The 25964-nt window shown below is 39.7% G+C and overlaps 1 protein-coding gene across 5 annotated transcripts in view; it reads right to left on the bottom strand.

Annotated features, from left to right (window-relative positions):
• Positions 1-43: 43 nt before the first annotated feature.
• Positions 44-25964, bottom strand: part of pde1cb (phosphodiesterase 1C, calmodulin-dependent b) — an 83672-nt gene continuing 57751 nt past the window's right edge. For 4 of the 5 annotated variants that reach the window (XM_046408464.1, XM_046408462.1, XM_046408465.1 and 1 more), the window contains 15 exons: positions 21032-21145; positions 19177-19359; positions 17650-17716; positions 17346-17462; positions 16693-16833; positions 14160-14260; positions 13414-13542; positions 12798-12899; positions 8893-9013; positions 7549-7630; positions 6080-6200; positions 4214-4389; positions 2872-3105; positions 2332-2394; positions 44-1828 (listed from right to left, as the gene is read on the bottom strand). In XM_046408464.1, coding sequence (XP_046264420.1) covers positions 1809-1828; positions 2332-2394; positions 2872-3105; positions 4214-4389; positions 6080-6200; positions 7549-7630; positions 8893-9013; positions 12798-12899; positions 13414-13542; positions 14160-14260; positions 16693-16833; positions 17346-17462; positions 17650-17716; positions 19177-19359; positions 21032-21145 — 1771 coding nt within the window. In that variant the 3' untranslated portion in view covers positions 44-1808. The remainder of the gene's footprint in view (positions 1829-2331; positions 2395-2871; positions 3106-4213; positions 4390-6079; positions 6201-7548; positions 7631-8892; positions 9014-12797; positions 12900-13413; positions 13543-14159; positions 14261-16692; positions 16834-17345; positions 17463-17649; positions 17717-19176; positions 19360-21031; positions 21146-25964) is intronic. The other variant, XM_046408463.1, reaches the window with a different exon arrangement.

Here is a 25964-nt window from a genome sequence, read left to right as displayed (position 1 = left end):
GAACTTCTTTTATCATGATACTAAAGTTCCTGTTACAAAAAACAAAAACAAAGAAGGAGCATTAAAATAAAGAGGCTAAAAAAATCCTACAGTTTCATGTGAATGTTTAGGTGTTATCATCATATTCCCTTTTTGAACCCCTTATATAAGTTTTAATATTTGTACACTTTACAATAGGTTTTGAATCTGCCAAGGACTCGACCTCAGCATAATAAATTTTGGGATTTCCATGCCAAATGAAGGAAAAGGAAACTAAAACTGCACATGTTCTTGGGAAAAAGCATATCCATCATTATGCAAATACTGGCAAAATGTTTTTTTCCCCCTTCCAATTACACATGTTAAGTATATAGTAAAAGCTGAACCAGTGTTGCAGAGGTTCAATATGTTACATATGCACAGTAAGCAATATTTGCATCTCCTATACGCAACATTATAAGCCTTAAAAACCTGGCAAACAACTTGAGAAGCGGATAAAGTTTGGACTCATAGTCTCAGATGCATCACGAAAGCGTGTTGGGTTCAACTGGCTAACAGGTGTACGAGCGCACTGTAAACACGTTGGTTAAACATTTCGCCAGCAGCCTCAAAGGTGGAGCTGCTGCAACTTAACCGTACTGCAAAGTAAAAGAACGTACATTTATAAGATTTTTCTCTAATTCAACAACAATATTGACTTCTTGCTACAGCTTCAATACATATAAGAAGGCATCGAGAGGAAGAAGTCTTTTGATGAATAGATGATGTACAATGTGAGGATATTAGACACATCTAGTGCATGATTCATGTAGGACGCAACCAATGCAAAACAAATAAGAATGTTACAAAAAAAAAGGTAAACAAACAGGTTTTATGTATGACAAAAACATGAATGCATTTGTGAGAGTTACAGAGATATGCTTGAAAATGCAAAAAGCTGCATTCTAATATATTTTTAACTATAATATATTATGTCATACTAACCCCCCAAAACCCCCATTTCTATTTCTGCTCATATCCACACATATACAAACCTTCAATATATGTATATATATATATATATATATATATTGAAGGTTAGTATATATATATATATATATATATATATATATATACATACATACAATAAAGAAGACAAAAAGACTTTAAAAAAAAACAATAAAAATCTGGCTGCAAGGAACACAATAAGAATTGCACGACATCTGAGGAAAGTGCACAGGAAGGAAGTTAACATGTTAATGAGGAAAAAATGAGCCACAACTGGTGGAAAGAAAAAACAAAAAAACCCAAAAAAAAAACATTTGGTATGAAACTCCCAGCAGGAGCTCTTAAAGCACGGGGGCAAAGTTTTCTACATGGACTGGAGAAACAAAACACAGCAGTGAAAAGCGGTGGGATTTGTACAGCGGCTACATGTCTGTGGCTGAGTTTAACACACAGCTTGTGGCAAAGTTAAAGACTGGTAAAGAAAACAAACAGTCAGTCTTTCAAAAGGCTCCCTTTCATCCCGACCCTCGTTTCCATCATGCGTCAAGGTCAGTAAATCTCCTTCAGTGTCGTCTTTATCAGTCATCAGGAGGAGGGAGGAATAATGCACGTAGGTAGAGCTGCAAACTCTGCATACAAGAGTGTGGGTGTATAAACAAGGTGAAAATTAAAAGCAGTTGATAATGGAGGCAAAAAAAAAAGAGATGAAGGTGTCAGTTTCTTGGTGTCCTGTAGAGGGCGACACAGTCCAGCTAATGGCCGTCCCTCTGGCGTGAGTCTGAGTTCTCCCATTTCAGACAAATGCAGGTTCAGTTCGACAGTGGAGATGACAGACAGCTGGCTTATTCCATCGCTACCTCTGCTTTGGGACGACAAAGCAGAAACATTAATAATTTATGGTCGGCTGTGTATCGACAAACTGATAATCTTCTGTGAGGAAATCTCCATAGAGGACGACAGATTCTAAAATCTGTTTAATCTCCTGATCAAGTAGCAAAAAGTCCACTCTACCGAGTCACATGATTAAAATATGTTATCTTCAACGTGTTCAAAATGCTTTTTAAAGAAAACTCTACTTTTAGTAGTGCTTCCTTGGAGAATCTGATACTCGACACAATACTAAAGAATTAGGGAGAGTAAATACGGGTTTGAAATATGCTCATCTGGCAGTTTATTAGGTATAAGTGTTTCTGTTGTTTTGTCCACACCCCTCACAAACTACATCCACAGTTTTTTTAGTTCGTCATTACAAGACTGTTGCATTAGACTGTATTAGTTTTAGTCAGTTGTGCCTAACAAACCAACAGTGGAGATACTACAGTTCATCTTTCAGTCAACAGTTGTGGACTGCAGGAACAAACTCACCATCCGCTCCTTTGCTCTTGTTTTCGTCTGCCTCTGGAGATTCAGCACCTTCAGACAACTCTCCTGAAGAGCCAGAATAGTTATGTTATTTGTCATACTGACGCAGGTACGTCTGCTGCGCTCAGACCAAACGAGAAAATAAATTCCTCAAAGTGTCCTCGATCTTTTATGAAAAAACATCTTTGACCTCACTGATCTGCCAGCGAGTCAGTAATTACAAACTCATTCTGTGCAGCCAAACATTGTTCAGACCCACAGAATAATCAGACAAAAATCCCACCACTTTCGGGGACTCCAATCCAATCAGAACTATTTATCAGGTTAGATTAAAGTGTTTAGGCTTTCAAGGTTGTAAGATGACACAAATTCAAAGTGTTTCACAAAAAATAATCATAGAAAAGGGTTGAAAAGAGATTACCGAAACATTCACTGTAGTTTTAATGATCACTTGGGTGTGGAGAACTACTTCACGTCAATATATTTCTGTGTGTCCTGTAAAAGCAGGCCACTCTATGGGATTACACAGATAAATGGATGTACCGTTCTGCAGAGGAGGATTCTTGTATGTGGTGCTTCCAGGCTGTGCTCCCTGCTCTGTCTCCCCTGTGTTACCATCTGCTGATCTGCTGGCCTCTGCGGACTCGGACGCCTCCCCCTCCAATTTGTCCTCTTTTGGTTCAGGCTGTTCTGATTCTGTGTTGACCTCCTGGGGCTCCATAGCCTCTTCCTGCTGGGCTCGTTCCTCCGCTTCCTTTTTAGCTCTCTCCTCCGCCTCTGAGGTCACATGGAGTGCGGAGGCAGGTCAGCATATGTGTGACTGTGTGTCCATGTGAAATAATTCATGACTACTTAACTCTTATTTAAAGGCAGTAAAGGTTGAGAGAGCTCTTATGACCGTTTGTTCTATTTCAGACTTGATACGAGGCAGATTTATAAAATTGATCTCTGTCAGTATTAACTTGAGTTTTTGGCCATTTATAGTCAGTGGAAACAATCTGCAAACATATCACTTTTGACAAATTGACATGTTGAACCTGTTAGCAAACAATTACCTATTACCTAGAAACATCAGCATTTGGAGTCACGTTTGTTTCCACCTGATGAATGTAAGTCCAGTCATAATTCTGTTTTCCCTCTGTTTTTGGTCTCCACCATCACCTGAGTGAAATATCTCACTCTGTAGTGGCTAAGTGCTCCATTATGTTCACCAGCTAGTTGCTAACATTGGTAATAGAGTTTGAACATAAAGCTGCAGGCTGGAAAACCGAAACAATGAGCTGAAAGATGCGAAAGTGCTGAGTAGAGCTCAGGAGGGCTCTTAAATCTGTGGGTTCATCACCACCAGCAACACCTTTCACACACAAATTGTCATGTTATTTATTAGCAATAAAGAAAATTCATTATGGCTGAAAAATACTGATTATAGATACAGATGGTGCCACTTTATAGCAAGGCATGCTTAATGAAGGGTTTATAACTTGCATCTATTACTCTATTGACAGTTAATATTTGGGAATTAATGAATAAATGCCTCTGCAATAGTCAATCTACTTTTCACTTGTGAATGGTAATAATCCATGAATATATATAAATACATATAACTGGTGTAGCATCAGTTAGTTAAAAACTTAAATAATTTATTATAATTATAATATATAATTTATTAAATAAAGACTGAAATAAAAATTGTGGACATACTGATCATAGTGTATCCCATAAAATCCCACACTAATACAGGTTAAAATCCTCCTCTGAGAAAGCAAAGATGGATCTCATGGTCAGTTCAGACTGGCCAGTTTTACCAAAGCATTAATGTTTTCTTAGTCACCGAATCACCGCCGTTTTGCCGTCTTACATTCTTGATTGAATGGGCATACTTTACCTTTACAAGCCTGTGTTTTCCACCTCTCTCTGTTCTGATAGACCTCTTCATTCCACAATGCTTTGAAGTTCTTAATGTCCACTGTCAGCAGAGAGCTTTGCCCAGACGAGCTGCTGTCTGAGCCTATGCTCTTCACGCTGTGCCTCTTGGCCTCCTCTGAGGTAATACTATTCAGACTGGACAGAAAAATGAGGGGCGAGAAGAGGGTTAAACAAGACTAGCAGCCACAGTAGCACAGTGCGACTGTACCGACTCAGCACTGCTTTGACCTAAATGCTAACTTAAGTTACCAATGCTAAAACATTCAGCAGCTATAATGTTAACAGTTTTCACCATCTTAGTTTAGCATGATCACAAGCTAGCATTTGCTAATCAGCATTAAATATAAAGAACAGCAGAGCTTGATGGGAGTATCATTAGTTTTGCAGGCATTTGGTCATAAACCAAAGTAAATTATAATGTACTGACCAAATAAGGCCGCTAGATGACAGGCTAAAGGTACACCTATATGAAATTCAGTTTACTTGTCATTAATAGTATTATGTCTTTTTGTTCTGGAGGGACTTGAAAAGCTGTTGGGAAGTTTGAAAATACGATGATATTTGAAAATTCACCCTGCTTCACTATCAGAACTTAAAGCAGTGGGTATTCAAGAGGCAGAGGTATGATGAAAGATGGTGTCAGATTTCATTATGGGAAATGTAGAATCCAGGGCTTATTGAGCTTTAGAGTACTGCTTCTACGGATCAGCAAAGTTACTCCAGTTCATCTCAAAGCCTGAACCAAATTTCATGACAACCCATCAGACCCCACACTGAGTTATTTCAGTTTGGACCAAAGCAGACCAACAAACTGACAGACTGACACCGTCATCCCTTTGCAATGCCGCCAGCTTAGCTAAAAAAACAACAAGCTTTCAAATTAAGAGGAACATTGAAAGAAACAGAAAGCAAGACGGGTAGACAACCGTAGGCAGACAGAGATAGTTCCAGATGACTGAAAGCAGCTATAAATGCTGTGAAGAAACAGTATGAGGAAACACATGAGCGCCCAGGTGTGTACGCCAACAAGACGACTGCACAAGTGGCAATGCTATCTATTTCCACTAGGTTAGCTTCCACTGGAGGCCCACCGAGTGATGCTAATGATGCTGTATAGGAGAACAGGGAGGGTGATGACACTGATGTGCAGGTGCAAAGGAAGATGCAATCCCAGACTCCCAGAATACTGCTTCATTTTCTAATAAACTCACAGCTAAAGTTTAAACAAATACCAGACTCAAAGTATCTCTCTAGGAAGAGTTTAAATATTAGTAACACAAGAGAAAGTGGATTGTACTTTCTCTGTACGCTTAACTGATTTAGAACGTGGCTGGAGGAAAAGTATTGAACAAATTAAGCCAGTGAGATCAAAATCATTTCCTCTCATGTCTTGAGAGGCGACCACTGAGGCCTATTCTGAATAAGTGACGGACAAGCGAGCTTGACTAGCGTCTCTAAAATATCAATTTCAAGGTGTGTGGCTCTGCCTGATGAAAGGTGGAGACATTTCCACACACTGAAATGGATTACTCATGGAAAGCTCATCTGCTGTTCTCAATACGTCCATTAGATATGCTGTTATCGCACAGGAGCTGCTGAGGTTTAATCACGTCATTGAGCAAGCAGTTGCTCAGAAAGGTATGAGAGGCGAAGGTTGGAAAACAGAAACTTTTCTTTCCTTGATTCACCAGGCAGGCTGATTAAAAATTTACTTTTACATACAGTCACCCACATCCATCTGCTCAGTCGTGCTACTTAGCAGCATATAATCATCTGGAAACTCTTCATTTACAAATGATCTCTCAGAGAAAACACTCCTGCTCACCTTGAGCGTCTGAAGCCGGCAAAACCTGAATGGGAGGCCTCGTCAATGAGCGGCGTGACGATACGCTCCATCATGTCTGTCAGCACAGTGAAGGTGGGAACCACAATAAAGTCTATGAACCCTGGAGACAAACATATCAGAAAACTTAGAGTCAGTTTATACACATTCATATTCTGAGTTGTCCTTGTTACTTCACATTAGAGTTCACTGTGTTAGACTGAGACAAAATGAAGCCCAGAACAAACTGTAATATTGCAGTTTATGAAATTAAAAGCAAAGGTATTTCCAGAATGTTATAAAATGATCAAATCTGAGACAAAACAGAATAAGCTGTTTTTATCACTTTTAAAGTTTCAGTTTCATTTACTCACTAAAATCTGCCCACACAGTTTCATTAGATTGTCCAGCTGCCGGGATGCAAATGGGAGAAGCTATGAAGTGATAAAAACACTGATGTGATCCTGTTGGACATCTTCAGTGTGTCTCACAGCTGTTAAAAGACAGGTTGTCACTTCTGGATTTGGCCTTTTAAGCAACATATAGGCTGTCCTATCTTCTTGGTGGAAGTTTTTGTGGGGGCTTATAGATTCTGAAAGGATAAGTGTTGTCTGCTACGAAGGCTGAAAAAAAAGTCCTGCCACCTCCTCTGTTTGTTTTTTTAAAAAACAAAACAAAACAAAACCTTTCAGTCTATCTCTTTATTCATGTTTAATATTTATCCTAAATGACTGACTGGTTCATATTGATTCAAACATAAAGTGTTAAAGGACAAAGCTCTTTGTAGAAGGTTACAACATAACATCTCCAATGTTCTCTCTTACACCACCATTATCATGTGAAACATGATGACCAATTTCATCATCATTGATACCCTACAAATCTACAATATATAGGCAAAGGTATTGGCATTGGGCAGACTTTCAGGGGTTGAGCTCGGCCCCTGACCTCCAGTGAAGAGAAATCTTAATATTTCAGCATACCAAGACATTTTGGACAACTTTGTTACAACAGTTTGGGGAAGGCCCTTTGCTATTCCAGCATGACTGTGCCCCACAGCAAGGTTCATAAAGACATGGTTGGATGAGTTTGGTGTGGAAGAACTTGACTGGCCCACACAGAGCCCTGACCTCAACCCCATCCAACACCTCAGGGATGAACTGGAACAGTGAGCCAGACCTTTTGGTCCAACATCAGTGTCTGACCTCACAAATGCTCGACTGCATGAACGGGCAAAGATTCACACAGAAACACTCAAAAATCGTGTGCAAAGTCTTCCCAGAGGAGTGGAAGCTGTTATAGCTGCAAAGCTGTCTGTGTATTTAGAATGTGATGTCATTAAAGTCCTTGTTGGTGTAATGGTGTCCCAGTACTTTTGCCCATACAGTGTGTATATAAATACAGGGAGCAGTATGCTCTTGGGTGCACATAAAATACAGGTGGTGTGTGTCAGGACAGAGGAGCTCACTCACCGATCTGGGACTGTGCCACCATTGTGGACTTTCGATCGCAGAGCGGAGAGAACGGCAGGCCGAGCTCTGCTTCTTTGTCCCCCTGGAAACACAGCAGCTGCCTCAGTTAGAATCATTCTCAGTTTGGTTTGGTTTCTACAAAAGACGTACCCCAGCCTCCAGTCTCACACACACACACACAGCACACTTCCATCAGCAGGCTTCAGATTTGTCTGGCTCCTGCCCTGAGTGCTTTTAGGCCACAAATGTGTTTCATTTTCTCTTTTGATTTGTCACAAACAGTTGAGACGTGGAGTCAGGAGGCAATGTTCTTTAGAGAAGCTATTTATCAGCAATTCATATCCCAAGAGACAAAGGCCTTGTGAAAGCAGCCACAGTAACAATAGCACTGATAATGAGAACAATGTGGATTAATAATGGAAGGGATGAAAACACTGTGCAACCACTTAAACGTCTGTCCTTCTTGCTGACATTTACAAATAAACTATGTATTATTTATAGCCAAATGCATTGTTTTATCAAAGGGGTTATGCACTAATTTTAATCTGCCATGGCACTTTGTCATGGCATCATTTTTAAAAATGACAAAGAGCAAAGTGCCTGCAATTAAACTTGAATGAATATGACCGCATATCTCACTGATGTAAAGTGCTCTAGGGGGTGGAGTTGTGCCAAAGCACCATATTAAAACAATCATTCACTGATATCATCATTATTTTATTCTTAGTGTTACACTGCAGCTCTGTGAAAGAAATACACACAAGCACACACGGAACTAAACTGGAAAAATAAGTAAGCTTTGTTGACATCCATCTGACAAGCAGTACAACCCTAACCAGCAGCACATGATAAAAGCAGTGCAAGTGTCCGACTATTTTTAAAAAAGATGAATCACCTCTACTTTAAATCCAAAGTTTCATCTTTTGCAGCCCTTCATCCATCATTTTTCAGCTGTCCAACAGAACATCTGTTTCCACACCGCAGGAAAAGCACATGTGTAATTTAAAGGCCAACCATTAACTGTTGATCTCAACTGTCAACTGCATCTTTTACCGGGACGCTCAATTGAGTGACGCCATCATTAGTGTTTCTGAGTGAGACTTCTTCAGAGGTGATGTTTCAGCTGTATGCTCGAATTAAAGTGCATTATATTCTAAAGGTATTCCTCATAATTGTTGCAATAACGATATAAAGGGAAAAGTCAATTAAGTATATAATACAGTTCTGTGTATGTTACCAGCCAAAAGACATGCCATGTTTTTTCTACACGCTTCTGAATCTTATGTCTTCGCTGGAGCAGCCACTCATGATTTACTCTGTGACATGCCAGGTATGACCGCTCACCTGTCTGAAGAACTCCTCTAGCAGGGAGGTGGTCCAGCGGTGATGGAGGTCCCAACTTTTGGCCGGGTGGCTGATGTCTGCAGTGTGCAGCAGCAGGGACAAGGCTTTTGGCTTGTCAATGCTGCAAAGAGAGCAGATACACAAGTCTACAGGAGAGTATCATTCAAGCGCTTCTTTGTTTTCCCAAATCGTCTTGTATACCCTGTTTCTAAAAAAATAATAATAATAATAACAAATCAGTGTATGTATATCACTACAGGTGCAGCTGAATGGTTTTTGGATGGTTTTGGAGGTATAATATAACATAATAAGCTGACATGAGAGCATCTCTGTGTAAAAAAGGCCTGAAGAGGGATTTTAGGTTAAATACACCTGCATCTGCTGGGCGGAAAATTCACTTATTCAATGTCCAGGACAAAACTACATCATGAAAACAAACAGACATTCCAGACTGCAACAAGGTTATTGAAAAATTCCAGTCGGGGGAAGGATACAAGAACATTTCCAACTGTCTCTGAAGAGAACTATTGTCAGTCATAAGAAAATGGAAAAATGTGGCACAGCTACAAATCTGTTTACAAAAATCAACTTTGTCTGTGCAAGAAGAGGAAGGATACGTTTTCACAGACACTAATCTATGCTCAGTATGGTACCAGTACTGCCCAGTTTCAGGAGTTTCCACCATGATAAAATTATCCACCAATTGCTGCGCATGCTTACAAATAGTTTGATGGATGCCCACTTGTGGAGGTATTCTTTAGGTGCAGCACACGCATGAAGAGTTTGAACTGGATTGAGATACTAAGACATAATAAGCCATGAGTGGTGCTCGATCAGCAAGTAAAAATGTTGCAGGATACTAAATAAGATAGCAGAGTATAAACTCATGATTTCATATTTTTCATAGTGTCTGGACCTAAATCAACAATGTGTTGATTTCCACCCTACCTTGAGACCATTGGTTCCTATTACATATTTTGAAATGACTCACAAACTTATAGTTTCTTATTTTAAAGGCTTGGTGATCTCTTAACACCAGCCTTACTAAAACAGGAGTAAATAAAGCATTTGTTACGGACTATTTTCAGTGGTGGATTAATACACATTTGGCAGTGAGTGTTTAAGACAGCAGGATGATGTATGTGGGTTTGACTCGACATAGACTATGGTGTTCGTAGGGGCAATCCCCCCCCATTAGTCGGCTGATGTGCCCTCGAGCAAGGCACTTAACACCCACACCAATTGCTCCCCAGGCGCCTGACATGGCAGCACACTGCTCCTGTGTGTTTCACTGCACGTTGCATGTTGCATGTGTGTGTGTGTGTGTGTGTGTGTGTGTGTGTGTGTGTGTGTGTGTGTGTTCAATCAGTGATGGGTTAAATGCAGAGAAAGAATTTCGGTGTATGTAAATAACATACTGACAAAATAAAGTTTGAAGTAATGAAGAAACATGTCAGATTGTACAACAGTGTGGCTCTGTGATGTGCTCTTAATAAATTTTGGGCAACAAAGAAGCTCTGTGACACTTGGGACAACAGTTATTATTGTATCATTGTGATCAGTTCGTTGTTGGTTTTGGTCTTTTCATGTGACATCTATAGAGATATGCATAAAAGCACACAAGCACCGAAAAACAGAGAGACACCTCAATTCAAAAAAAGAGAGAAAAAAAATCCTTTTCATCAAACTGCCTCCATTAGGTTAATCGGTTTTCTACACTGGGAGACAGCGTGAAGATGCTTCATCTCACCTCATCAGACACCAGTGGTGTCTGAGATTTCACCTGATAACCATATCAAAATATCATGTTTAATGGACTGAAGCATGAATGGACAGGCCAACAGGGAAAATAGGCACACAAATGAAAACACACTCACAGCACAAGGTTAAACAGAGGTGACAAAGACTAGCTCAAATTTCCCCTCATTCCATTTGTGGCAGCTTGGGTCTTAAAGTGCACTCCAAGCAGGCCCGGAGCACACCGGTTTGAAATTACTTCACATTAGAGTCCATTCAGCATTACAGCTTCCTGCAGCCTGCAATCACTCATTCATGTGCATGTGTGAGTACCCTATACTGCAGCGTGATGATTACCTTCCAGTCAGCACTCTCTGGTTTTGAGCTACACTCACAAATACATGAGGCGTAATGCTGTTGACACATATATTCTCTAGAAGCTGCTTATCTCCATATCACCGCTTTCTGAGCACTTTCTTGTCTTTATGAGTTCTGTGCTTTATAGAATAGCCTGAAGGTCAACTAGTTTCTTATAGCCTTCTCATCAGTGTTACAGACGCATCAGCAGGGATGAGTCATCAAGTCATAGGATAGTTTGCTTGATAGCTGCTTTATTTTTTTTTAATTTCTTTTTTTATTTCAGTTCTGCGTCTGCATACACCAGTCACTACAGAGTGTGCTATACTGTCAAAAAAAGTGAAAAGGAAGTTCTGGCTGCAGTCTGCTAAAAAAAAAAAAAAATGTTGTAAATACACCTGGCCTTGTCTTTGTCACATTCAAAGTGTTTACAGTAAAGGAAAAGCTTTTATAAAACAACCTGCCATGTGTCTTTACTCTTTACTCTCACTTCTGTTTGGTTTGGACAAAGCAGTAATTTATCACTGCGAATTGAACACAATCAGTGTAAACATTTTCAAGAGAAACAAACTAAAAGACCTGTAATGAGCTGCACGCTCTCTAAACATACGGATGTAGAATAGAATTTTGAAAACCACATTAAGGACAACGTTCACTATACTGAGGGGACCCAGTTTTGTAGCCTGGCAAAAGGTGTCCACCGACTCTTCTCTGAGTGGCTGAAGAAATATCAAGATAATCAAGCATTTTTAGCACTAAATTCATAGCAAAATTAATTCACTTTTGTATTTTTGGTGTACAGCCAGAAGTGGAAGAAGTACTCAGATCTTCTACTTTGCAATACCACAGTGCAGAAATACAGTGTTACAAGTAAATGTCATGCATTTAAATTTTTAAGTACAGAAGTATTCGAAATATTCTTTAGGTACCAAAAAAAAGCACTCATTGTGGAGAATGGAATATCTTAGAATAAAATTTTATCTTAACGTAAAATATTACAGCATAATTTAATTCTTGATTTTGTTTTTGTATTGTCCAGATAAAAGTAGTATCTGGCCTTCGTGTGGTGACGTATTTCTTAGTGAAACAGGGCAGACAGACGGGATGTGATGCTGGGAGAGATTTGATCTGAATGCTGAAAGGTCGACCTGTCAAACAAACATTCGAATGTTTTACAGGAACAAAACACGACTGGGTTTTAGCAGCTACCACCTCATGTGTGGTAAGGAAGCACTTATGGCTGCTATACACATACTGCAGCAGCAGAACAGCAGCTCTGATCAAGGCAGTGTTACATAGTTTGAGGAATGTTTTCTAGCTCGTCATCATCACTGTGTGCCAGCAAACCCTCCAGCAATATTTCTACCACTGACTGTTTTTCTATGCAGTGTGCAAGTAAATTTCGCCAAGCCAAAGCTGGTGTGACTGCACCATAACTCCACTGCAGATTTTCATCACAGAAACACAAACTATGCTGTGTTTGTGCCTGAGAGTGCCTGTAGTAATACCCTACTGTATAGCTGCACTGTATAACACTTGACATTTGGCGCTATTTAGCAATGAAATACACAGCAATCGGTAAACAACACCTGAGCAACATATAACATTCCTTGTTTGAAACAGTCCATTTTATACACACATAAATGTTTGTTGCACCATTCAGGCCAGGGTTAATTGAGTTGCAAACAGCAGGTGGCCAGCAAACAGTGCAGTGAACAGTGATGTGATTGTAGGGTTAATGAAGATGTAAATTGCCAGGGCGGAGGAGGGGGCAGGGAGTGTAAACAGTGGTGAAGGAAAGGCCAACTCACCCCTCAGGCTGTTGAAGGAAGTTCTTCATGGCCTTCACCTGCTGGAAGTGGCAGGACATGTCTGTGGCTAACACCATCTCCACCACCAGAGCCCGCAGTTCCCTGAATGAAAACAAAGCAGCGAGAGAAAAGGAGAGGAAAACATGAGCCATGTGCTGTATAATGAACTGTCAAACTTGCGGGGTAATAAAAGCCGACTTGTTTCGGAAGTCGCTAAAGTAAATGAAGGCAGCCAACGCAGCTTTTGAGGGCTATTTATAACATCTGCTTTGACAAGTCCCAGCTTATACCATGAAAAAATCAGACTTCAGCTGTCTCCTTTAATGTATTATCACAAGTAACAGTTCTGTTTAGCACAAAACTGTTGGACCTTGAAGGTAATCCAACTTTTATGAATTTTACTCCACCGACTGCATTTTTAATCTTGACGAACAAAGGATAAGTTCATTTTGGCTCTTGAACAGGTGATATGTGCATTGTGAAATTGTTCTGCTTGACCTGCCTGGTTGCAAACTGACATTTCTGCCTCCGTATCAGTATTACGTCTCTGAGTTTCATTTCCCATTGCTGTCACTCGGCTCCTTCATCTTATTGTCTAAGTTTCCGTCTCACTGACCTCCAGTCATCCTTGGAGAGGTTGTAGAGGATGTTCATCTCATCGTCGTCCTGCAGCAGGCGGTAGGCTGCGCTGACATGGTGACTCTCCAACACTGAGCGGTCATTGTACAGGATAGCTGTGTCTGACCTGTCACATGGAATTTATGAGTTAAATGTGTAATTTAATTATGAAAGTGATCAGTTCATCTTGCTTGCTTGTATAAATCTCAATCTGGTTGAACTCTGAACTGTTAAACATGAGAATAACTAATTTGAAGCATGTTAGAGAACCAAGAAAATTAATCTCTGAATTTGTCTGAAACTAAGACATTAAATTATCAGGAAGGATTCCCCCTCTGGAATCATGTTTGGACAGCATTATTTACATAAAGTTTCAGAAGTTCAACTTTCTGAATTAAAGGAATCTGGACAATTTTATGAAGGGCTGTGGGAAACAGACTCAACAAAAATCTTGAATGAATGAAAATAAGGATAGATTTAAGAATAATAAATTATATAAAAACGCTGTTTTTAAACATAATTGGTACCCTTGCTAACTATAATTATAAGAAAAAGTTTCGGTAAAATGTGTTCTCTTGACTGATGTTCTCAAGGACATGGAGCTCATTTGGACCCCTCTTCCTGCCTTGGTGTTATTACTGCACTGCAGGCGATCTCGGCGTCAATGTAAAGCCCCCTTGCTGTAAATGAAAACATTGATCGTGTGAGTCGGTGCCATGCATTTTTGATTTTATGATCCATTACCTTGTCTGAATATGAAAGTTGTTTGTGGTCCCCGTGTGCTCGTAATCGTGCACCGCCGCCGCAAAGATCATGGCAAAGATCTCAAGCTCAGTCAACCAATGCTGGAGGCAAAGGAGGAGGAGGAGAAGGAGGAGGAGGAGGAGGGGGAGGAGAAGGGGGGAGGAGGGGGTGAAGATGGAGGTGGGGGAGGAGTGAGATATTAAGAGACGTATATAGAAGTGGGAAGGGTGTTGAGGAGGGGAAGCAACGAGATGGAAACGACAGAGACATCAACAGGAAAGTAGGAAGGGAAAGTAATGAACACAAGAGGAAAGAATGGACAGAAATTAGAGAAGAGAAATGAGAAGCCAGTGAATGGAAAAAAGGGGAAAGCAAGGAATGGTTCATCACATCGTAAAGATGTAAAGGAGAAAAGTGATTTAAAGGATGCAGAGAAAGGTATTTGGCATGAGGAATACATTACAGTCAGGGATGAAAGGAGACAAATGGGGAGGAGAAGATAGAGGAAAGGTCAGCAAAGCAAAAAGGAAACTTTAGATAAGACAAGCTCTATTGAGAATCACATTTTAAACTGTCATTGTAACCCTCCTCCTTACTCTTTCACATCAGAGTCAGTCTGATTTGTCACTGTTTCCAAATATAAGTAAAAATGCAGCAAAGTTTAAATCCATATAGACACAATTTGTGACAACAACTAAGAAGAGGACCATGTGAAAGTGGCAGCAACTCAAGAGTAGCTTGACATTTTGCAGAATATGATTTTTCATTTTCTTGACCAAAGTTAGATGAGAAAATTGATACTGCTCTCATGGCAAACATGAAGCTGCAGCCAGCAGCCAGTTAGCTAGCTTTGAACAAAAGTCACAGATAATTTTTACATTTTGGATGGATTATTCAGACACAATGTGGCAATCCGTCAAAGATGTGCCGCATCTCACCCAATGTCTGCTGGGATCAGCTCCAGCATCCCCCGCTAAAGGATAAGTGTTATACTAATGGATGGATGGATATAATGTGTTAATTACTGAGCTGTAGAGGTGCTGTTAGGGGGATTTTATGACCTTCAGACAGATCTGGTCTAGCTGTTTCCTTCATCCTCAGCAAAGATAAACATAAATATCAAGCTGCTGGTGTGATATTTACTGTGCAGGTTAGTGTTTTGTCAGCTATCTTTGAATTCAGCCTTAGGTTTGACATTTTTAGTCAGCTAAAACTGTGAACATTTTATTCCAGTTTTATTAAAGCAAGAAAGCGCATTTTAGTCATATTTCTTAAAACTGCCATCAGATAAGATTTAATCCAACTGATTTTGCTTATTGACTGGTACTTCTCATCTAACTCTCGACATGGAAGTGGGTAAATGTATTTCCCAACATGTTGAACTATTCCTTAAACTTGTGTTTCATCTTATGTAGAATGTAGTATGGAGTATTAAAAGAGGGCTGCTAAAAGGACCTGTATGTGTGTGCATGTGCTTTTATTTATAGGTGTTCATGCTTCACCTGTGAGTGAATGCAGCACCTCTACACCTCTGAGTGGGCATTTTCCTCAGGGATGTGCATGCATCTGAGTGCAGTCACACACACAGAGTAGGGATTTAGCTCAGGAAGTCGATATTGGTGACTAATCAACAACAGGGGGATGGTTGAGTCATTAAGAACCGGAGGGAGGGGAAGGGAACGTAGGGGTGGGAGGGAGCAAGATGGCCGATCCATCCCTCTGTATATTTCCCCATGGGTCTGACTTTATGAATGACCTGTTGATTGTTGATTTAATGGAGTCTGGAGGGCCTGAGAAATGATAGATTCTGCTCTCCTGCTCTCCCAGGAGCCTGCGGTTCTAACAGTAATGTGGTTTACTGCACAAGGCACTGCCCAAAGAAACACACCATGTCGACAGCTGTCGCAGCTGCCTTATTAAGGTGATTAAGTAAAAACAGTGGAAGCGGGGGCGGACGGCTGGTTGGCTGGCTGGGGACTCTGAACTAAGCCTTGGCTAGGCTAAGGCTAAGGCTGCTCTGTTTTGTTGTGTTTTGTTTTTTTTTTTTGAATGGATGAATGAATACAGCATCAGAAATGCCCCACAGTCACTCCAGTGGAAAGGAGTGAAATATAGGTCACCAAAAGGAAAAACAACAAAGCAACAAGTGACAAAGCATGAAATATGAAGAGAAGAAATGAAGCAAGATCATGGCAAAAAGACATTCAAGTTCAAATGTTGAGACAATATGTTGAGACAATACACAGTAAGTTGATTGTTCTCAAACCTGCCATGAACAAGATCAGGTGATTTTCTCTAGTTTCTTGTTTTTTTCATGAAATAATGGCTCATGGATTCTCCAGGACAAAAAAGCCATATTTAGCTGTTGCATGTCAGACAAAGCTGTAATTAAGCTGGCATAAAGCAGCTGACAGAGATGTTCTATACCATGTGGATAAAATCGCCCTGATTTCATAGACTAAATGTACTGAGAACCAAACCAACACCTGTATGTTCAGCTGGTTTCTGTAGGTTTACAGTTGATCCTACTCACCACCATGCCAGTCTTGAGTAGCAAGTAGTGCACGGTCTGTGTGACATCCGCAGCATGCATCAGGTTGTGGTAAGGGTTTTTGTGTTTGCTGTATCCCACTTCTAGGGCCTCCACAAATGACACCACTGCAGAGATTGGTATCTGACAGCAGACAAAACAACAGCAAGTGACACTACAGACAGTAACAAACTTCTTAAAGCTATCTGGTGATTTAAATGATGAGCGCATACAATTTCTACGCTAACAGTCCCCTCAGCATCTGAAATGGATGTCATAAAATCATGGAACATGAATCATTTAGGCTACTGGAGCCTATAATTACATATTAATATTGGGTTCATTTCACTCTCAGATGCTGTCACTTCAAGTGTCCTCAGCTTGAAGATGTTGAGGAAAATGAGCTCCAGTAACAGATTAGATGAAGTAGGTCCAACCCCTCTTACATTACGGTCATTACTGAAATACAACAACATAGTCTGAAACTTAAGAGGCAGAGAAGTGAGTGTGCTCACTTCCATGAAATCAGGCAAGCAGGTGTGGGTTGGGTGAGGGTTATTAGGATCTCTACTGAATATTGTTAGCTTCTCCCTGATTTAATGACAAACGGGGGACACAGAATTGACCATTGGTGCATTATATCCTTGTGGCTTTACCTTGAAACGGCTAATGAGGTCATATCTTGTGAGCAACTCATAGAATATGAATTTAAGTGCATGATCCCCGCTGGCCTCATTGAGAGCGAACACGTCAAACGACCACTTGTCAACATTCTGTGTGGGGGAAAGAAAAAGACAAAGACAAACAAGTTGTTGAAAGCTGTTCTTAAGATGGTCCATTTGTTGTAAAGAGTGTGTAGTCTTGAATGCGTGTGTGTCTTCTGCACATGAATATGTGCATACAAAGTTGTTATTTCATATCTTTGTGCTTCTGCATGGATGTGTGTGCACGTGTTAATACCTTAAGCACAGATATGACAGAAGGGGGGTAGCTGAGTCCCACCATATTGGAGGTACGTCGGTACATCCTGTTTGGATGAGATAAAAACATCAAATGAATCGCACCGCTGAGCGTAAACATTAGAGGTTACCACACTGGCCCACAAACCACAGCCTGGAATGTTCCCCACTAAGACTGGACCATAAAGCTTTAAATCCACGCAGCTCCGTATGAAACTGTGTTGAAAAGGTTATGCTCAGAAAACGCAATGGCAAGTCTGAGTTTTTTGGGGGGGTTTTTTGACAAGCAAAAGGTTTAAGGCTTTGTCAAAAGAGGGGATATAAATTAGGAGTATAACTTAATTTAATCACAACATAGCATGAAAAACAAGCTGTGTAATTCTCCATGAAATTAGTGTCAGCTGCAAGCCGACAAAGTTGGCAAACTGCACTCAGCATCTCAAAAACGCAATGAAATACACCTAAATGCCTTTATTTCACAAGCAGATGTCTTATAATAGCTTCCATAAATGTAACTTAATATCAAGATTTTCATTTTCTCAGAATGGGACATTTTTTTCAAACTGAAAATGGTGGACACCTCATGCTTCATCACTTTATTCATCACCACCCTGTTCTCCCTTTTCATTTCATCCTCCCATTCCCAATCTTTCTTTGTTGTAAATATCTGAAAACAGACTCTCACCTGTAAAAACAGATTAAGAAAGCTAACAGCTAACATGTTGGCTTATTATTTTTAACAAAAGCATGTGGCATGTTCGTGTGTGATAAAGCACAGACTTGGAGAGGGAGTTCCAACTCCCTGAATGACTGTGCTTAGCCAGGCTTGCCAAAGCAGCGATGATGCACGGTCGACTCAGGTGAGTGAGTCACTGTGCAGAGGATGCACACATATTTCCAACAGATTAAAATTTTAAAGGACCACACTAGTTTGCAAATCAAGTTGTAATGCTTTAGAATTGCTGTCTCCTCTGCCTTCTGGGCTGCTGCTAGTTTTCATTCACTGAAGTATATACATACGTTCAGACAGATTTAAGAAATTTGCACTTTACTACTGATCAACAATAATCTGAATGCATTAATGAATGAATGAATGAATGAAAGCAGACTTCACTCTGTTTCAGCTCAGAGTGAGCAGTAAATTGATATATCAGACAACTGCTACCATTCTGTGTCATCACTGATTTTTGATATAATAGATATACACCTAACTGCTGTAGCTCTATACTGTAAATTCTTGAGCTTTCACAATTTCTTTCCTTAGCAATAAGCCTGTAATCTAATGGCATGTGCAGAAAATGTACTGAAACAGCAGAAGAGTGTGGTTATATGTTCATTTTGCGAGACCAAACAAAAGATGTTGATAGCATTTCTTTGAATTGCTCCAGGCTACACTCGTTTGGGTTGAGCAGTGACAGATAGAACTTCACTGAAGGAAAGACAAAGGTGACAACTCCTGTGAATTATTGAACACCAATGACTACTTGCCGTTACGTGAATGCGGCTGTGTGCTTGTGCACCCATTTACCTTTCAACAAATATGCCAGCCTGAACGGCGTGAACAATGCTGCGGAAACGAGGTTTTTCTTCATTGCGTCGCAGCATCAGGCCCATCTGGCGGGTGAAGGTGGAAGCCAGCCAGTCCCGCACTTCTGAGGGCACCGACTCTGACTGGATGTCACTGAGCTCATCCTCTGTGTCCACCAAACGCCTGAAAGATGGGAGAAGGGAGGGATGGGTAATATAACAGAAACATAAAGTAAAGACACATAAGACAGATGCAGGGACCAAAGGCTTACTAAAATATTTAGCATTTATCGTAGCTTTACTTTCACAGGGGATCAAAGTCAAATCCCATCGCTGTCCATCAAATAATATCACCTCTTATGTAACATCAAAACATCTCAGGCCTTTTGAAACCCCATGACGGGGAATATTCAAATCCACTTGTGTGACATAATTCTCTACAGCTACCCTGTTGTGTTGACATGTACAGGGGGATCAAGAGCAAAGCCTGTCCGTCTCTGCCCTCTGAACTGAATACATGGTCTTATGGCAAAGAAAAAGCATTCACATCACACAGATAATCATGGAGCTACATGGATTCTGCTCTGGATAGTTCGTCATCCTCCATTCTGGAGTGGTCATGCCATCGCTGGCTCTAATCTGGTGGGATCTGGATGACAAGCAGCTTATATAATTCCATAAGCTCAAGCACATCTCGGTTTCTGGACATGCACTCAACTATTAACATACTTTCAGCTCGTATATCCTCTAACCTTAACTGTACTGCAACCATTATTCTCATAACAGCAACCTTTCTGTGCCTTTGTGGTTTTCACTGGCCTAACCTTACCATAGAGGCGGCAGATTGGAAAACATGCTGTTCGCCATGGACTCTGCCCTGACAAACAATATGCTTTTTTATTTCGTTGTTCAAGGAAGAGAAGCTGTTGAATGGACATGCCATCATTTGCCACATTAACTTCATAGTGAATGGTAAAAAAAAATATTAGAAGTAATTGAATATAAAATGAAGCAATGCCAAACTGTAAAAAAGTCATATTTTCAAAATATTACATATTTGAAAGCACAGAGGTGAGTCAGTCTTATGTTACTGTAATTCTGAATCATTATCATTGATGTATTAGCATCTAGGCAGTGCTTTAGCTCATGAAGACGGATTTCATTTTAACTGCTCACTATTACGCCTGCATGATAAAATTTCATCAACAGCAATAAAAAATAATAATTAAGCTTCATAATTTTCCACAGTTTGTTGGGTTGTTTTAGTAGCAATAAGGACATGAAAAGGTCAAATAGGAAAGCATAACCAAGACAAAAAGACACAACAAATTTACAAGTGCTTACACCTATAAACTTCATTCAAAAGCAAAATAAAATTAAAAATGTTAAAGGAAAAAGAGGTTAAATTTATTTTTCCTCCTGGTTTTTATTAAAAATGTGTCATTAAAAATTACCAAAACATTACCAATAATTATCAATATAACCATTTTGTCCTGATATAGCTTTATATACTATATTGCCCATCTCTACTTCATATATTTAGTAGTAGTTTAATCTGTAGCAGGGTATCGTATTTTATAATCTTGAAAGTGACCAGTAGCTGTAGGTGCAAAATAAATGCAGTGGAGTAAAAAGTACAAAGTTTCCTTCTGAAATGTATTTAAGCAGGTAAGTAAATACAGTACTTAGCGTTATGGTTGACTTAGCACCATAAACACCATATAACAACTACAGCCATGGTTAATTTCTATACTGATGATATTCATCCATTTTCCAAAGTCAGCGCTGCCCTGTTGTTCTCAATAAATGAACCGTGTCAATACTTGTTCCACTGTAGAAAGCCACTGATTTCTTACCTCGTTTCCTCGATGTAAACGGATTCCAGCACCGACGCTGCATACTCAAGGTTTTTCTTGAGGTCAGTGAGGGAAGCTTCTCCTCTCTCCAGCTGCTTCACCAGACATCTTAATCTAAAACAGAGATTCAACAGTTATTTAACAAATGGGATTGCTCTCCTGCCCTAAAAGAATTGCAACTGATATTGGATTAATCTGGTCTGGCTCTTGCCGCAATAGGCAACTTCTTTTCTTCTGCTGAAAAATAAACCTGTCCAGTCAAACATGCAATTTGACCAGTAAGCGGAATTCAATTGATGTCTCCATCCAAATAAAAGTACAAACGGGCCAACAGAAAACTGTGGTAAACTGGCAATTTTCTATTTTAAATACATTCAATATACTCCATCTCCAAAAAGACAAATAAATGAGTCACCAGTGACTGAAAAGTAGGGTCAGGGTGGTATACATTCACACTTTGTGTTCATACTCCCATCCCTTCAAAGAGAACTCATTCTAGTCCATTTAAGCTCCGACAGGAGGCTTGGTCTTCTTCTCAAATATCTTATCTGACATAAGTATATAACACGGCACTATTCAGCGTTTCTGATAAGAGACATTCTGACTCGCCAAACACAAGTCATAATTAATAACATTAATAATGACTGCTTTCCATCTACATGTGTCAGCTCCAGAGCTGCATGCTGGCTCACTACAGGGACACTTAATTGGAATGAAGCCAGCCTTAACGTTATTAGTTCCACCTGTGCTGTTCCTGCTACGACAAGTCAAAATGTCGGCTGTCTGAAAGGTCTATTCATTCTAAAAATTGCATATCTTTGATGCCTACAGACTCTGCTTGGACTCATTTGCATGTGTGGCTCCTAAAATTAAAACTGCTTTAATGTTGAAGCTAGGCACTCCTAATACATGGCTTTTGACACCATCAACAACTCCATTTTATTAAATTTCCCGCACAACTGTGTCAGAGTCACTTGATTTGCCCTTGACAGGTTCTTTTTTTTGGTAATCTGGTTTTCCAACAGTAATTTGCAAACTGAAGTGCTTTATAAAGTTATTTTAGCATTCGTGGTGGCAGGAATTTGCAAGCAACTGCCCTTTTTAATCACATTTACTAGTTATTTTATAAAGTGTTTATGTACTAATTTTAAATTGTAGTATAATGAGCAATTTTATGAGGAAGGTTTATGAGGAAAAAGTAATTTCATTGAAACAATCAAACAGCAACCTCTCTGTGTTATATTTTTCAGTTCTAATTTACCTGTGGTGACAGGTCGATGCATGTCATGTTAGCTTGGCAGAAGTCCACCAGAAATAGCACTAAATAAAAAAGCAACTTAACATCAATTTCTGCACACTGCAGCCTCTGGCAGTATGCCTCCCGTTGCTATGCTGGAGGTCACACGCTCCCCTTCACAGTCAATGCCCACAGAGGCTATGCTTGTTGTTGAATTATTAAGCAGAAAGGTGGGAGACCAGGAGCTTTCAGATGCTCTCATTGATTACATTCCCAGAGAGTCGTTGCAATTTTCACTGAAAGCCTCCAAAATGTTTGTGAAGATAACTGAGGAAAGATGTCTGTATAAATATTCATGAATGTTGTTTGGCCCATTTATTTATTTTTATGGCCAAAGCTGTGGTTGGGGCCTGAATGTATTGTTTGTGACAGTGAAACACCCTCTGCACATTACCAGATCACATTGCTTTCTACACTCTAACAGACATTCATGTATTTTGACTGTTGAAAAGAAGCCCTCAAACACAGTATACTGTCAAACGCGTGTCTACCTGCCTGCAAGGCTTCAGTGTGATCCTTTGACAGACTGTATCAATATCAGGTGGAAAATGCTGAAAATAATCTGAGTATTTCCTCAATCCCACTTCTGTAAACCTTCATAATGTCTGGTAGGATTTTTAACAAGACCAATGGACAGCATGTGTGTTTTTTGAGGCATTATTGGCTTCCATCACGTGCTTGTCTCAGTGAACAGATACACTACCACTTTATCAAATGTACCAAACCACACTGAGCATGAGACATGCGTCAGCCTGAGACCCCCTGTATGAGACATAAATGTTTCCCACAGTACATCATCTTGGAACCACACCTGTATGGCATAATATAGCAAAATGAATCTATTTATGTCATTAATTTATTTTATGCACTACACACTGCGTACTGTGTTTTTTGCCTGCAGTATGCAGACAGTGGTTCCAAACATTTCATCAGAGTTTACATTCATGTTTGCTAGCTTCCAGTTTTCTTCTTCCCTGACTTTGTTGGCACACTGCAGCATAGGTTAGCAAGTAGTGTGTAACACCATTGACAAGATTAACATAACTGGGACCCAGTTACAGAAAAAGAGCTCCATAGCACTACTAGAGGTCTAAAACTCCCCAGGAAACCTTTAACTATGACAACAGCTGCTTCACATGCTGAAACCTCTCTTTCTCTTAAGCTACTGACAGCTATTTTAAGAATCATAAGGAAGTGAGTGGATGAATGGTAAGCTGCAACTCTAGAATCACTGCACATGTGATTTAGTTGGCACTAATGATGGTTATTAAGAACAGCTGTGTGCCAGTGAGCTTCCCCGCTGATACACAGGAACAGAAAAAATACCCTAACTCCTTCAAGAAAGCCCCTTGCCAGACTATAATTCAGCATACAATGTTGAAATCTGTTGCTTTGACTGTACATCACAGAACTTCAGTGAGGCGAGCATACTATGCCCATGTACTTAAAGAAATGTTTATTCCACGGTGAGCTTCTGTAGAAAATCTTTCTCACAGACTCACTACTTTCGTTTGGCTGACAACAGACTAAACTAAACGGCCAATCAATGTTTTTTTGTTCAGTCAAAAGATAATTTACCAGCTATGAAGCATGTAAGAACTTATAGTGAAAATTATTGCTTTTTCAAAGAGTAGAGATGAAAGAAAAAAACAATCTACAGAAAACCCTTTTTCTGCTCTGCAGAACAAAAGTGAAAATATGATACAACCACTAAACACTTTTGTGGAGGTTGTACAGTATTTTTAAAACTAAAAACAAAGGCTTGTGATGGTGAACAGGACATGTGATAAATCAACATATCTGCCAACAGAAACAAAATTAGCTCATTTCATCTGCTGTCATTACCAGGGGAGGCAACATGCTGGGTTAATTGTGCAGGTCAGGCCCAAAGTAACTCCTGAACACAGAGCCAACTGGGAAATTCAGATTAAGCCAGAGAAAAGAAACAGACAGGGTGGGGGACCAGCAGTATGTAATTTGCTGTGGTTGACCATTTAGTGGTGATGCAATGAACTCATTTTCTTACTAACTTTCATTATCAACTTCTCACTCTTGATTCATGACAAAATATTCATTAAAAGGTAACCACCTATGCTGTGGTACTGTAGAATAAATGTAAATACTGGCACTGGAAACTGTAAAAATATAAAAAGAAGATATTAACATACAGTATTTACATAGAGAGTATTGGCTTGAAATTAATTTAGCTCAAACTACAATACTGAGAATATTGCAAATACATGAGATATAGTGACAGCAGTGATAAATATGTTGAAGGCACAGGACTGTATTGCTCCTATGTGTGACTTTCACTGTATATGCGTCACAAACATTAAAAGACAAGTTTAAAATATGGGAAAAACATGAATGTCAGAAACATAACAAGCGTATAGAAAGGAAGCTGAAAAGTGGTTTATAGACATCCATTCTACCTTTCAAGCATGAAGTTGATGCTTTCTGACAGATTTACAATAAAAAAGCTGCTGTTTTGTGTGAAAGATTACATTTTTTTTGTTTGATATGCCAGAGATAGAATTTGGGTGGAGTATCATTTAGAGGCTAAGCGAAAAAAGGGTGTCTTTTGAAACAAATGTGGTTTTGGGCTACATAAAAAATTTGTTGTGGCAACACCAGAAAACAAGCAGCTCAAAGTCCTGTCTTATTTCAATCTGAACAACACTGTGTCATGCAAATGCATTTAGTTTGACAGAAAGATTATTGCAGCTGCAGAACAGACAACTCACAGCCCTGAGCAGCTCCATCGTTTTAGTTTAGGGTCTTTGATCTGTGCTTCTCAGACTTATTATGCGATGTCTCCTGTTTGACAGCTCAGTACTTCACTGTCAGTTGAAGCCTGACAGGGTCAGCTGGTAAAGCCTGACCTGTAAGAGCTCTGATATCATAGTGTTGAATCATGTGTGTTTAAATCCACCCGAAAATCTTGGCATGTGTAGTTGAGCTGTCGTGATGTGAGAAGTAAAGATACAGTGCTATGGTGAATGTCTTCAAAGACCTTTTGACTTTCTTTGTCAACTGGGAAATGGATTAGGAATTGTCTCAAATGTGTTTTAATTGCATAGGTCATCAGGTTATCAGGGCTTTTCAAGTATGAAAAGTTACAAGCATTTAGAAGGGCACCAGAATCATCAGAAAAAGCAAAGTGCTTATGATTAGAAAAGCAATATTTGGCAGAACATACACATTTATTTGCATTTTATTCAAAGACAAAAATCAGAGTTCAGGACTTTGTCAGCTATGTGCTTTTAAAGAGAATTCCAAGTAGACTTTTAGTTTTTTTTTTATATTATTAAAAATTGTATTTATTATTATTACATGATAGAAAACATTAATCATCAGCCACAGTAAAGGAAATAATTCCACTAATAAAATTTCTAATATTGTTGGAAGGATAGACCCCCCTTACTAATCTGACAAATTCCAATGGCCGCTAGGTTAAACAGGCCAGTGACAGAGCGTGGCAAAGACAAGAGCCTCCAGCTGTCTGCCCCTTTATGTGAAGATGAGAGATTTATTTGCTTGCCCTCATAAGGTTGAGCAGAGAGCACAGAGGAGATTAAGAGTTGGAATTCAGGTTGAAAGCCTTTGCCTCGTCTATTCTCATTGCCGCCAGCTCTT

The sequence above is a fragment of the Scatophagus argus genome, chromosome 13 (genome assembly GCF_020382885.2).
Source record: "Scatophagus argus isolate fScaArg1 chromosome 13, fScaArg1.pri, whole genome shotgun sequence".
NCBI lineage: Eukaryota > Metazoa > Chordata > Actinopteri > Scatophagidae > Scatophagus > Scatophagus argus.
Note: the sequence above shows the minus strand (reverse complement) of the source record. Positions and strands in the feature narration are given on the sequence as shown.